Source organism: Symphalangus syndactylus, chromosome 12 (assembly GCF_028878055.3).
Source record: "Symphalangus syndactylus isolate Jambi chromosome 12, NHGRI_mSymSyn1-v2.1_pri, whole genome shotgun sequence".
Lineage (NCBI taxonomy): Eukaryota > Metazoa > Chordata > Mammalia > Primates > Hylobatidae > Symphalangus > Symphalangus syndactylus.
The window spans coordinates 101,967,918-101,982,897 of record NC_072441.2 but is presented as its reverse complement, the minus strand read 5'-3'; the positions used below and the strand labels follow the sequence as shown (position 1 = coordinate 101,982,897).

At 38.0% G+C, this 14,980-nt stretch overlaps 1 protein-coding gene across 5 annotated transcripts in view; it reads left to right on the top strand.

The window, feature by feature from the left end:
• RC3H1 (ring finger and CCCH-type domains 1) overlaps positions 1–12,227 on the top strand; it is a 93,405-nt gene extending 81,178 nt beyond the window's left edge. For 2 of the 5 annotated variants that reach the window (XM_063627319.1, XM_063627322.1), the window contains 3 exons: positions 173–346; positions 2,097–2,212; positions 4,594–12,227. In XM_063627319.1, coding sequence (XP_063483389.1) covers positions 173–346; positions 2,097–2,212; positions 4,594–4,744 — 441 coding nt within the window. In that variant the 3' untranslated portion in view covers positions 4,745–12,227. Of the gene's footprint in view, positions 1–172; positions 347–2,096; positions 2,213–4,048; positions 4,052–4,593 lie in introns of all 5 variants that reach the window. The other 3 variants (XM_063627321.1, XM_063627320.1, XM_063627324.1) reach the window with 3 other exon arrangements.
• Positions 12,228–14,980: the final 2,753 nt, after the last annotated feature.

The window sequence follows — 14,980 nt, the reverse complement described above, 5'->3', positions numbered from 1 at the left end:
TTTTTTTGTTCAAATGGTACTCAAAGAGAACAGTGCCTTACAGTTGCATTATTTTTGTTGCAAATAGCTGGGTGATAAGCTACTCAAGGCTGTGGTCTGGAATTGAGCCTGGTTATTCTGTGCATGGTGTGAAGTGTGTTGAGTTCTCTGTGTGCTTGGCTTTATGCACTAGGCTGTTAGTAACAGGCTGGTGTTGCAGAGGGAGGCAAACACCCTGGCAGGCCAGTCACAGCCCCCACCACCGCCACCTCCAAAATGGCCTGGGATGATCTCAAGTGAGCAGTTGAGCTTGGAACTGCACCAGGTGGAAAGGGAAATCGGGAAGAGAACACGGGAACTGAGTATGGTGAGTGTTATGGTGGGGAAAGAGAGGGAAGGTGAAATGAAATCTTTCATGTGGCTCTAGAATTATCTAGAGGTACAGAATCATCACTTCAAGGCACTCTGATGAGTGGTTAATATTTAAAATAATTCTCATACGGTGGGCTACCTTCCGATTTTATCATTCCCTTCCTCATTCTCTTTTGGTTTGGGTGTGTTCTTTGTCTTGGAATTCTTCGTTAACTTTTAGGGAAAACAAGGTTTTAATGTTCCTTTAATTTAAGAACTTAATGGAAGTTCTTAAATTTCTGTTTAGCATACTGATTAGGGAAGCAAATAGGATGGTGTTTACTATTTTGCAATGACAACATGTTATATAAAGATATATTCACCAAATAACATTCTAGTTTCATAGCCTTTATAATGATGACCTATTTTTGCTATGAGTGATATGCAATCTGCACATTCTTTCCTGTATCCATTATATATGCTTAAGAATAACTATATCCATTAATATGCTTAGGATTTGCTTCATAGTGCACGGACATTCATTTTAGTAAATTTTGAATCTTAGGGGATTCCTCAGGTTGCATGATATGATTTTTTTTGTTGCATAGTTTTCATAATCTTTCTAAGCAAATAAGTTGAGTATGCAGGGTTTTTTTGCTTTCAGCAAGTATGTTAAAGATATTTATTGTACTTTGGTTTGCTTTTTTTTTTTTTTTTTGAGACTGAGTCTCTGTCACCCAGGCTGGAGGGCAGTGGCGCAGTCTCAGCTCACTGGAACCTCCACCTCCCATGTTCCAGTGATTCTCCTGCCTCAGTCTCCCGAGTAGCTGGGATTACAGGTGCCTGCCACCACACTAGGGTAGTTTTTGTTTTTTATTTTTATTTTTTATTTATTTATTTTTTTTGAGACGGAGTCTCGCCCTGTTGCCCAGGCTGGTGTGCAGTGGCACGATCTCAGCTCACTGCAACCTCTGCCTCCTGGGTTCAAGTGATTCTTCTGCCTCAGCCTCCCAAGTAGCTAGGATTACAGGCGCCTGCCACCACGCCCAGCTAATTTTTTTTTTATTTTTAGTAGAGATGGGATTTCGCCTTGTTGGCCAGGCTGATCTCAAACTCCTGACCTCAGGTGATATGCCCACCTCAGCCTCCCAAAGTGCTGGGATTACTGGTGTGAGCCACCATACCTAGCCTTTTTTTTTTTTTTCTTCCTTTTTTTGAGAGGGAGTCTCACTCTGTCACCCAGGTTGGGAGTGCAGTGGTGCAATCTCAGCTCACTGCAACCTCCGTCTTCTGGGTTCAAGTGATTCTCCCCCTTAGCCTCCTGAGTAGCTGGGATTACAGGCGTGTGCCACCACGCCCAGCTGATTTTTGTATTTTTAGTAGAGATGGGGTTTCGCCATGTTGGCCAGGCTGGTCTCAAACTGACCTCAGGCGGTCCACCTGCCTCAGCCTCCCAAACTGCTGGTATTACAGGCGTGAGCCACTGTGCCTGGCCGCCTTTCTAGGTCATTGTTTTTTTCTGAGAAATTTTTTTTCATGTTAGCTTGAGGCATTGTCTCTCTTATTGTCCAGCTTGGTTAGTGAGCAAGTGGGTTGTATTGTTATGTTTTTATGTATGTCACTCTTTTAGTCTGCCAGTTTCTTTGGTTATTTTACAAAATCAAATATGATTTCTGGATCATCACGTTGTACTATCTGTAATTTGGTCTCTCCCATTAACACCATTAAATAGACGATAACTGATTTTATTTCCTTCTCTTTCAAAGGAAAACCAGTGTTCTCTGGACATGAAAAGCAAACTGAATACAAGTAAGCAAGCAGAAAATGGACAACCAGAACCACAAAACAAGGTTCCGGCTGAGGACCTTACATTGACATTCAGGTAAAGAAAAGGAGATTTTCGTAGCCATATTAAATTACACACAAAAGAGAAACTATTATATTATCCAGTCATGTCAGAAATACCCTCATAAATATAATTTGATTCTTAAAATATCACTATTTTGTGTACATAAGGAATATTTTTGTGGCCGGGTGCAGTGGCTCACGCCTGTAATCCCAGCAGTTTGGGAAGCCGAGGCGGGCAGATCACGAGGTCAAGAGATTGAGACCATCCTGGCCAGCATGGTGAAACCCCGTCTCTACTAAAAATACAAAGATTAGTTTGGCGTGGTGGCACGTGCCTGTAGTCCCAGCTACTCGGGAGGCTGAGGCAGGAGGATTGCTTTAACCTGGCAGGGGGAGGTTGCAGTGAGCCAAGATTGTGCCACTGTACTCCAGCCTGGCGACAGAGTGAGACTCGGTCTCAAAAAAAAAAAAAAGAATATTTTTGCATAAATCTGGAGTTACAAAACTTCGATCCAACGTTGAATTATCTGTTAATACCTAACAAAGGAACATTTCTGGTTATGTTTCCATCTTCCCCTTGTTTTTAAATTTATTTCGAATACAGCCTTATATTTTTGCATTATAAAAGTACTATATGCTCAATATAAAAAAAAAAGAAAAAACAAAAACTCACTCCCCCATCTTAAATATGTTATAAAAAACTAGCTTTAGGGAATGGAAAATTTTAGAAAAGGGCAAATTTTAAAATTGCCTGTAGTTCCAATATTCAGAGATACCTCTTGTTAACATTTTGGTGTATTATATTATCTTTCCAGTATTTTTTTTTTTTTTTTGTGAGGCGGAGCTTTACTCTTGTTGCCCAGGCTGGAGTGCAATGGCATGATCTCGGCTCACCGCAACCTCCGCCTCCCGGGTTCAAGCAATTTTCCTGCCTCAGCCTCTGGGATTACAGGCATGCACCACCATGCCTGGCTAATTTTGTATTTTTAGTAGAGATAGGGTTTCTCCATGTTGGTCAGGCTGGTCTCAAACTCCCGACCTCAGGTGATCCATCTGCCTCAGCCTCCCAAAGCACTGGGATTACAGGTATGAGCCACCGCACCTGGCTCTTTCCAGTCTTTTTAAGTGTGTAGGCATTTAGCCTCTTGCTAGTTTTACAAACCCAGCACTCCATCTCCCTGGTTTTTAATTCAGTCTATCCTGTATCATCCAATATTATTCTGCAGATATGGAAAGATACATATCAACTACCATGAACAACCCTACAATAAACAGTATTAATGCTTTGTTTGCATATCTTAAATTATTTTCTAAGGCTGTTTTGAGGCTTTTGAATGCATAGTCCTAAGTTGCCCCCCGATGATATATAACAAAAATTTCTAATGCTTTCAGGCTTGGATTTTGACTATTTTAAATTCATGCAGTATCTTGGATTCTTTTTTTTTTTTTTTTTTTGAGACGGAGTCTCACTCTGTCACCCAGGCTGGAGTGCAATGGCATGGTCTCGGCTCACTGCAGCTTCTGCCTCCTGGATTTAAGTGATTCTCCTGCCTCAGCCTCCCGAGTAGCTGGGACTACAGGTGCGTGCCACCACACCTGGCTAGTTTTTGCATTTTTAATAGAGATGGGTTTCAGTATCTTAGCCAGGCTGGTCTCAAACTCCTGACCTCATGATCCACCCGCCTCGGCCTCCCAAAGTGCTGGGGTTACAGGCATGAGCCACCATGCCTGGCTTTTTTTTTTTTTTTTTTTTTTTTTTTTTTATAAAATCTCATTCTATCACCCAGGCTGGAGTGTAGTGGTGCGATCTTGGCTCAATGAAACCTCTGCCTCTCAGGTTCAAGCAATTCTTGTGCCTCTGCCTCCCTAGCAGGTTTTTACAGGCACGCACCACCAGGCTAATTTTTGTATTTTTAGTAGAGACAGCATTTCACCATGTTGGCTAGGCTGGTCTCCAACTCCTGAGCTCAAGTGATCCACCTGCCTCGGCCTCTGAAAGTGCTAGGATTATAGGCATGAGCTCAAAATTATTTCTTATAGTAGCAAACCTGCTAAATCAGGGATAAGTACTTTTCTTAAAGGCCAGGTAGTATTTTAAGATATGGGCCTTACAGTTTTTGTCACAAGTCTCAACTCTGCTCTGTAGTTTGAAAGCAGTGGATAATACGTTAAACAAATGACCAGGCTATATTCCAATAAAACTTTAGTTACAAAAATACGCACCTGAAAAGAAAAATACGCACCTGGCTAGCTTTAGTTTGCCAACTGTGTGCTAAAACATGGATAAGGGGCTGTAGACTAAAATGTGGAAGCCATTTATATATTTTTTATCATGCTAAATTATATTCCCTGTTGATTTTATTGTACTAATCATTTTTCTGTCTCTCCTTTTTCAAAATTTTAAAATGTCACCAGTGATGTACCAAATGGATCAGCCTTGACACAAGAGAATATCAGCCTCCTATCAAACAAGACCAGCTCTCTGAACCTATCAGAGGACCCTGAGGGAGGAGGGGATAATAATGACTCCCAGAGATCAGCAGTTACTCCCAGTTCTGCTCCTTAAAATATGAGGAGTCCTACTTTTATCTTCTGCTCCTAATCAGTTTGTCGGGCATAGGGGTAGGAGAATGCATAACTTTTTCTCTTAAGAGCGGTCAGAGAAATCCAGGAAATTCACCAGAGGCAATGTGCACAAACACCACTACTAAAAACAAACCCTGCACATAGTTCACATTAATGCATTTTTTTAATTTAAAGAGAAAGAAAATTAGCAGTATCTGCAAGCAATTCAGATTAAATTTGTTTTTGTTCTGTGAATGAACTTTATTTTAATAACTTTGGACGCCTTGGATCCAGGGCTTTAAAAAAAAAAAGATATTATATATACACTCTGTTTGATTAATTGTATGATCTTAATGAAGTAGGTTTTCTTGTATTTTGGTATTACATACCCAGTGTATAATTTGTATAATTCCTTACCCCCAATCCTTATCAATTCTCACCACTCCATAAACTTAAAACAGACCAAAAACGTCAGCTTTCGGAGAATTCTGTGGTGCTTGAGAAACAGACAGTACTAGACTGAGTTATTAGAAAATGTGCAGCAAACCAACTTTTCCCAGAGCTGGTATTTGGAATTCTTTATCCGTTTCTAGATCACTAGCTTCATTGGATACATATGTTTTTCTTGACATTGAAGCTTTTTGTTTGTTTGGGAGGGTTTTATTTCTTGTTTTTATTTTCAATTTTTCAAAGAGAATCACCAAATTTTGAGGTCCTCATTTTCATATTAAGGATCATTTGCATTCTCTTAATATAATCAGAAAGCTGATTCAGTGTTTAATTAGATTTAAATGTTGATCAAGAATTAACTGTAACTTATTAGCACTGAAAATACATGTTTGGTGTTTCGCCTGTGTTCAGCTCATGGTTGGAAATTTGAAGCAGTGCTTTTCAAATTAAACTTTTGCTGAAATCATAGGATGCTCAAAAACAAGGACAATCAACTGTTTTAAAACTGCAACATTTGATTTGAACTGAAAATGAATAGAGCCACATTATTTTAATGGATGTTTTTGTTTTACTTGTAAACTGATTGAGTCTTAAGGATAGTTTATGAATTGATCACTTGTTCAGAATCATTAGTATAAGTAGGTAGGAAATAGTTTGAAGTCATTTTTCATAGACTTAGCTGTCCAATGTTGAAAATGTTTCTTCATGAAAATGTTGAGAAGAGTAAGGACTTTTTTTTTTTATTATTCTGCTGCACATATTCTGATGCCATGTGTCTGTGCTTAACTAAGACCCTGTAAAATGTGTTTAGTGGGGACTGTTTGATATAGTTGCCCTCTCCATTCCTCTGTTTGCCTGATTTTTTCAGTTTCCCTTTCTGGATTTTACTACTAAATTAGAAAGCACTGGTTATGTAATAAGTTACTACATTGCTTTGGTTGGGTAAAAACAAGAGTTTATATTTTTCTTGTTTCTTATTTTCTTAACCCTTAACTCCTGCTGAGGTCATAACAACCTCAGTCTAAGCTCTGTGTCCATCATACTGTTAACTTAAACAAATGGGTGGTGGGGGTGGGAAGGGTAATACAGTCCTGCCATTGCCTACCAGTAGGAGAGTCCAAACAGAACACTCTTTTGAGTAGCAATTATTTAATTTGCCCAGTCAAGGCACCGTGTTTATATACTATTTCACATTGAATTTGATTATGCCCTACAGACCTGGCTGGTCAAGGATTTGATATACACATATTGGCTTGGGATTCGAGCTTTCTTTTTTATTTAAATAAAAATTTATATATATATTATATATATACATATATACATAGCTATATCTGTATATATATTGGGTATGTTTTAAGGATTTTTTCGCATGAGCGCAGCTGTTGCGATAAATTGACCGATTGGGAGGTGGTAGAAGCACTAAATGAAGGTGAGGCTTTTTTTTTTTTTTCCAGTTTTCTTACACATTTTTCTTCTTTTAAAAAAAAAAAAAAAATATATATATATATATATATATGCTTTTGTTTTTTTTTTTTTTTTTTTTGCTTTTGTTTGCTTTTTGACTTTTACTTAAAACACTTTTACATTTCCACTTTAAATGCCTATTGTTTATTGGGAGAAGGAAAAAAACTTTTGTATGTCTGACAGAGTCCCAAGGTTTTTCATTTCTCTGCATAACAGTAAAAGGCAACATTATTGGCCTCCAACCTTCTTTTTCTTTTTTTTTTTTTTTTTTTGAGAAGGAGTCTCCTTCTGTCACCCAGGCTGGAGTGCAGTGGGTTGATCTCGGCTCACTGCAACCTCCACCTCCCGGGTTCAAACAATTCTCCTGCCTCAGCCTCCTGAGTAGCTGGGACTACAGGCACGCACCACCACGTCCAGCTAATTTTTGTACTACAACCTTCTTATAGGCAGATTTGGACCAATCTTCTCCTTTAGATATGTCAGATCATCCCAAATTTTACAAGCAGTTGATTCACTTTGGAATTCAGAATGATTCTTGTATTAGAAGATAATTTGTGGGTATTAATTTTTGTTTAAGTTTAGAATGAAAGTAAAGATTTATTTTGGATATCAGTTGAAACCCCTTAGTAACTCAATTTCTGTTATTCTTGTTCTTATTTCCTTTAAATACACTTGTTCTTGGCTTTCACCATTTTTATTCTGTGAAGTAGGCAGGAGCAGGGATTAATTTATACAGTATTCCTGTTCTGAACAAAACCAGAAAAGTCACTGTATAAATGACTTAAAATAGTATCGTTCTCTTTTCATGTGTTTTCATTTGGGGGAAGAAAATCTCTTTAATTGTAACCTGAATTCAAGCTGTACCCCTCCATGGTCCTACACTCTAGAACTAATCTGGTTGGGCAGAAAGGCAGAAGGATGGTATATTGTCCCATTGTGCCTATAATGTATTTTAAATTGGTCATTCCACCTTACCTAATGGAAATTCTTGCACTTTCCTAGTGCTCATCAGCAGTTGTAGGAATTCACTAACACCCCCAAAATTTGTTTTTTGTTTTTTGTTTTTTTTCCTTCCTTTTCTGTGTGATATCATGAGCCTGTAAGGACAAATGGCATATTTGAGCATAACTGCTTGACTCTGTAACTACTTTTTTAAAATCAAAATCTAAAAGATATTAATTTCTTCTGGCTTTTTAATTTTGTTTTTTTAGAGACAAAGATGAAACCAGATAGGAAATACAGTTTCTATGTTTTCTACTTATTAAAATATTAGTTTCTTCTAAATATTACTTTATTTGTATTTCACTAAATTCAAAAGCAAAAATTGGATATCTGAGATGAACAATTTTGAATGGGTTAAGGTAGGAGTAATAAGCATTGTGTTCACTCATATATAGGTGAGGGAATTTTATTTATAGCGAGAAATATAAAAGTATTTTGACTTACTCTTTTTTCAAGGAGTCTCTAGGGAAGGGTAGAAGAACAGAGAATAAGACATCTAGATTCCATTTCTGGTTTATATGTAGCTCTTTTGCCTAACTTATATATAATTTTGTCATAAGATAAGTCCAGTAACTGTCCTGTCTTAGATAACTTACAGAGGCTGAAGTGACCAAAGATCCATTCCTTATTACTTTTCTAATTAAAAGAAGAGTTAGCTAGATTTCTAGTAGTAGTATTCTAGATATTGATAAGACATTATTCCTAATGCCAACTACAAATATTCAACTACTCAGAATGTATTTAAAAAATTGTTTGGTACAGCATTAATGTGGTGATTCCTTTCTCCCATCTTATTTCCCTTCCCTTCTATTCTTTACCATGTATTTCTTTTGCCTAAAAGAATATTGGTATGATTCTCATTTGCTACTTTGAGTATATAACTCCATCAGACTTTCCAGAGTTCTTCAGGGATGGAGCTCAAAGTTTACATTTTTCCATAAATGTCTTTTTTTTCTTGACCTTTTTCCACCCTGTAATTTCCCCTTGACTTACCCACTGCCCTCCCCAATCTGCAACAGTGACAGTTTGCTGCCTCAAAACAGAGCATTCAAATGAATTCGCTTAGCCAATAACTTCTGTGAAGTTGCCTTTTCTAATGGTGTTATTACTCAGTGATGCACAAATGTGGTATTTGCCCTACTGGTAGGCAAACAAAGGTCTGGTTAAGAATGGTAACCTGCTGTTTTCTTTAAAGGAGAGCCAAAGACTTGTGCTTTACTCTGTTTTGGTTTTGGGGGAAGTAGTAGCCATTTTGATCATGAAACCTTTTAGTATTTGTGAGTTGATTGTACTGTGTAAGTAGATTTATCTAAAGTTAACTGTTAAAGTTAGCTAGCCTTATAAAATGTAAAAGTAATGAAAATTGATCAGTTTCTCTAAGCCAGTGAATGTCATCTTTTATAATATTGTGTATAAGCATTTGTGCCCACCCCAGCTTCTGCTATCACTGTGGTCAAGTCATGGGTCTGAGTAAAAGAATTCTTGAGTATGTGACTGGTGAGAAATAACTAACTATAGTCAGTACATGTACAGATTGTTAAAATTCAAGACAAAATATTTTCACTAAAAAAAAGGATTCGTCTCAGTAAAGAAGTATTCAGTTGCTGTCACTTATATACAAATGGTGGTGGGTAGCAGTCTCACCATTTTTCTACTCTCTTTTTGCTCGTTTTAAATAATTGAGTAAAGGTTTTATTTGTAAAATCTATCTGTAAAAAGCACCTGTAATGATTTATATGTCATTGAAAGGAACGGCCCAGTTACTTTTTAGGAGAGATTAATAACCTACCTGGAAATTAACTACAGTGTTTACTTAGATTTTTTCCCCCTAGTAAGAGTCTAAGTGTGTTAAAATTTTAACTGATGATATGATTGCAGTGTTGCAAGGTGATCTCTTCTCCTGAAAAATCTGCCTATCCTTTTAAGAAAAATTAGACCTACTAAACTAAAGCAAATTTTACTTTCATCATTAGCACCTGAACAAGCAAGCAGTCTGCTACTATCATCATTTTACCTGAGTGCCCATTTTGCTGATCCACATTCATACCTTTATACCTTGGACAGCTATGATTTTTGTATTTATTTGTTGCTTCAGCTCAGGTTTATGAAATTTTCCTGCTGAAATGACTTATTGGGAGTTGTAGGTTGATTATAGTTACTATTAAACATTTTCTCAATTTAGCTTTTCTGAGCCACTTCAAAAAGAAAGCTGTTTTTGTCGAAAGGTACTATTAATTGTAGCAAGTAAATCTTAAGATTTGAATTTTTAAGATTTTATTTCTGTGTTCACTAAAGATCTTTTCAGAAGTAATAGATTATAATTGATAAGTAATACTAGCTATAGTGTTAATAAAGAACAAGACTATCACCACCAGGAATAAGTAACACCTTTTAATAATAAATCTATTCCTAATAGGTATGTTTTCAATACTGCACTGAACAAAGTGGGTAAAGAGCCCTTTGAAATCCTATTGTAATAAAGGGACTTACCTCACCACTGGAATCCTTGTTTTCCGAGCCTCTGGATTTTCAGCCAAACACTGAATTTCTCCTAAACTTTATCCCTGAAACATCCCTAGAGAACAAACTTTATTTTCACAAGAAAATAAGGCACAATAAGGGGGAAGAACTTAAACCTCAAGATAATATTGTGTCCAAAAATGTGTATTTAGAAAAATAAAATCCTGTGGAGTTTGTTATCCTAATGTTTATTTTATACTAGATAAGGTGACTTGTTTTCTTGTATTGAGGTCTTACTGTTTCAGATTTGTTTTTGTTTCTGTTCTAATTCTAATCAGACAGAGCTCACAAGTCTTTGGCATCCATTTTAGGTTGTACACTCAGAGTCATCTTATAACTGGAAACTGTCAGGTGGTTCCCCACCCCAGTGAGTGTATGGAAGGGTCAGGAAAAAGATTGGAAACAAACTATTGGGTGAATAATTGGTTGCTCTATTATTATTATTATTAGCCTGGTTTTTTTTATCACCATTTATTTGTGTAATCTTTCTCCATTGATTGGCTGTCATTCTTATAATATCTGAACTACCCCATAAAATAGTTCTCTGATTTAAAGGCATTTAGCTTTTGCGTATCGTTTTTACATCCTCTGTTCAACAAAGACACTGTCCTGAGAATTATTTTTTCCAGATGGATCGTTGGCCTAAATTTTCACACTTCTCCCCTGTTCATCCTTTTTCCTCTTCCCTGCTTCCTGGGAATAAAAGGAACTTTTTTTTTTTAAATTAATTAGTCCACAGGCCTCATTATCTTTCTTTATGATTAATCTATGACTTTTTGGTACAAGAACAATGGAAAAAGTGAATTAAGGTAATGAACAAAACCTTTCACCCACTTAAACATTTTCCAGTTTTGAGATTCCTCTTCGTGTGTGTGGTCTCTTCCCCTTGTTACCCCTTCTGCCCTTTTTCTCTGACTATTTTAATTTGGTCTTTAGGCTCATACCAGTCTCCCCGAGACATTCTGCAGTCATTATCACCTTTTTGGGTGTATTTTATTTTGTTTTATTTTGTTTTTTAAAAAAAATAACTTTTTAACATTGGTGCATATTTGCTTGGGATAGAGCTTGTGTAATTTACCAATCGTATTGATTGTAAGTGATTGTGCCCTGCAGAGGTATATTTAACAAGACAAAAATAATCTTGGTTAATAAAGGAGCCCATGAGATTTGAGTCAGGTTATAAGTGACTATGAAATCAACTTACACTTTTGGATAGAATTTATATCTCCTGTTCTTATAAATCAGTGGTAGACATACCATTTTTTAAAGTTTTCTTGCATTTTTTGTTTTTTTTTATTGCCACAGCTCCCTATTCTTTCTTGCCTGCCGCCACCCACCTGTTGAGGAAAAAAAAAATTGAGCCTTAAAGTGACAGCTGATTTTTTAATTGCTGAATTTTGTGAAATTTTACTTTCTCCAAGTGTTTCCAACTTTAAAAAGAGAAGTGAAGACAAATAGGTTGGAATGGTGAAGACAAATGGATTGGAATTTCACGGGCTGTGAATAATTCCTTAGCATCTGGCAAACTGTGAAGTCTTATTTGAAGACCTTATCTTCTGAGAGTTCTTTTGGAGTAGGAAAAAGAACCCTATTTGAAATAGACCGTTTTTCTCTTGTTTTTAATCTATTTAATATTTCTGATTTTTAAACAGCTTTCAAAACAAGTGTGGTGGAAAAAAAGAAATAGTAGTAGGAAGATGTTTAGGGCAGCAGAACTCTGGGTCTAAATAAGTACATGTTCCCACTTGTTGCTGATTTTTGAGAGTACTAGGGCCATCTTTCTCATTTTTGTATTATTTGTGTGCATGTTTATATCAAAGATGCCCATTTTGTTAAAATGCTATTTCCTTTATTACCTTGGAAACTGACTCAGCCTCATGTTGCTCCTAATTAGTGTTTAAGGCTCCCATGAGTTGCAGATAAAACGATTTATTTTAACAAATAGAAGGAGGTGGTTCACCTTTTGGATTGTAAATATATGAAAGTGTCTACAAGGTCTTTATCTGCTTTCTGTCAGCATTTATATTAAATGATAAATTAATGAGGAACGTGTGTTTTCTTTTTTGTAAATGAGTGTGTGCCATCTTATTCTAATCTTGAGATTACTTTCTTACACCTTTTTAATGGAGGGGGCTTTTTTAGGTGAAAAATAAAGAAATGGCTAATCCGCATGAGCAGACACATACTTGGAGTAGCCAATTTTGTGTGGACATCACAGGAATTAGTCCAATCTTAAGCTACAGTCAGATTCCTTCATTTGTCAGACAGTGATTGCACATTAGGAGTGAGGGTAGTGGTTCTGAGATACTAGCATCAATTCAGTGAGATTCCATGGCTAACATCCAATGTCTTGGTTTTTATGGCTTCTCTGAAAATTAGGACCATCTTTATGCTTAAGTGAAATGGACTTGTCATAGTAACTTCCTGATGCAAAATGTTTTTTGTCTTTCCATTCTTTTTTTTTTTTTTTTTTTTTTGAGATGGAGTCTTGCTCTGTTGTCCAGGCTGGAGTGCAGGGGCACAATCTCAGCTCACTGCAGCCTCTGCCTCCCGGGTTCAAGCAATTCTCTTGCCTCAGCTTCCCAAGTAGCTGAGAATATAGGCCTGTGCCACCACGCCCAGCTAATTTTTATATTTTTAGTAGAGATGGGGTTTCACCATGTTGGCCAGGCTGGTCTCAAACTCCTGATGTCAAGTGATCTGCCCGCCTCGGCCTCCCAAAGTGCTGGGATTACAGGTATGAGCCACTATGCCCAGCCTTGTCTTCTCATTCTTACTGACTTCTGATTGTCCTGAAATCCCCACCCATTAGTCATTCCTCACAGTTAGTGGATATAAGTAAGATTGTCTAATAGAGACCATACGTTAGTCAACACCTCAATGGCATGAAGAAGAAAAAGGAGGAGGTTGGGTGTGGTGGCTCGTGTGTGTAGTCCCAGCTACTCAGGAGGCTGAGGCTGGAGGATTGCTTGAAGCCAGGAGATCAAAGCTACAATGAGCTGTGATGCTTGATTGCACCACTACACCAGCCTAGGCAATGGAATAAGACTCTATTATTCTAGATTAAAAGAAATGTAAGAAATACAAAAATCAAATGCAGCATAGGTGATTTTAGCAAACCAAATATACAAAGACTTTTGTATACAGGAAAATTTGATTAAGTATTGGGCATTAGATGATACCAAGGAATGACATTTTTGTTCATTGTGAAACATGATTATGTAAGAAAGCATCAATTTTTAAAATAAAGATGGATAAACTGCAATTTAAAGTAGGAACTAAATATTTTTAAAAAGTAAATAATGCAGCCACGCACGGTGGCTCACGCCTTGTAATCCCAGCACTTTGGGAGGCTGAGGCAGGCGGATCACCTGAGGTCAGGAGTTTGAGACCAGCCTGGCCAACTTGGTGAAACCCCATCTCTACTAAAAATACAAAATTACCTGGGCATAGTGGCATATTCCTGTAGTCCTGGCTACTCAGGAGGCTGAGGCAGGAGAATCACTTGACTCGGGAGGCAGAGGTCACAGTGAGCCGAGATCTTCCCATTGCACTCCAGCCTGGGCGACAGAGCGAGACTCCCTCTCAAAAAAATAATAATAATAATAAAAGATTTACGGCCGGGCGCGGTGGCTCACGCCTGTAATCCCAGCACTTTGGGAGGCCGAGGCGGGTGGATCACGAGGTCAGGAGATCAAGACCACGGTGAAACCCCGTCTCTACTAAAAATGCAAAAAGTTAGCCGGGCGCGGTCGTGGGCGCCTGTAGTCCCAGCTACTCCGGAGGCTGAGGCAGGAGAATGGCGTGAACCCGAGGCGGAGCTTTCAGTGAGCCGAGATCGCGCCACTGCACTCCAGACTGGGCGACAGAGCGAGACTCCGTCTCAAAAAAAAAAGATTTATTTGAGAAACAGGAAAACACGATATCCTGGGCAACAGTAAGACCTGTCTTCACTAAAACATAGCGGGGTGCATCCCTGTAGTCCCAGCCACTCAGGTGGCTGAGGCGAGAGGATCACTTGAGCCCAGGAAATGGAAACTGCAGTGAGCTATGATCACATCGTCACACCACTGCACACCAGCCTGGGCGACAGACTGAGACCCTGTCTCAAAAAGAAAAAAAAAGACAATACTTCATAGGCCAATTTACATAATAAAATAGGCAATGATATATTTGTATTTAACAAACATGGGTATAATAACAACAGTCACATGGATGTAACGGTTAAGAGCAGACAAACCATATTTATAAGTAGGTGAAAAAGCAAAATGTATAAATGCATATCACTGTGGTTGGTTATTGTACCCAGCATTATAATCACAGTCATATGAAATAGAGTGGCAGACAACTCCAAGAGTTGACGAAATCAATCAAAAACTACAATGAGCTGGGTGCAGTAGCTCACATCAGTAATTCCAGCACTTTGGGAAGCTGAGGCAGCTGGATCACTTGAGCCCAGGAGTTAGAGACCAGTGTGGGCAACATAAGGAGACCTCGTCTCTATAAAAAATAGAAAAATTAGCTGGTCATGATGATTTGTGCCTATAGTCCCAGCTACTGGGGAGGCTGACACAGGAGGATTGCTTAAGCCCAGGAGGTTGAGGCTACAGTGAGCCGTGATTGTGCCACTGCACTCCAGTCTGGGTGACAGAGTGAGACCCTGCTTCAAACACACACACACAATGGGTCACCACTGCATATACAGTCGTCCCAAAACCTGAGATCTCGAGAAATTTTACCTTGCATAAAAACAGACATACAAAAAAACCTCTTCATTTATTGAAGAAGTTTCAACATTTTT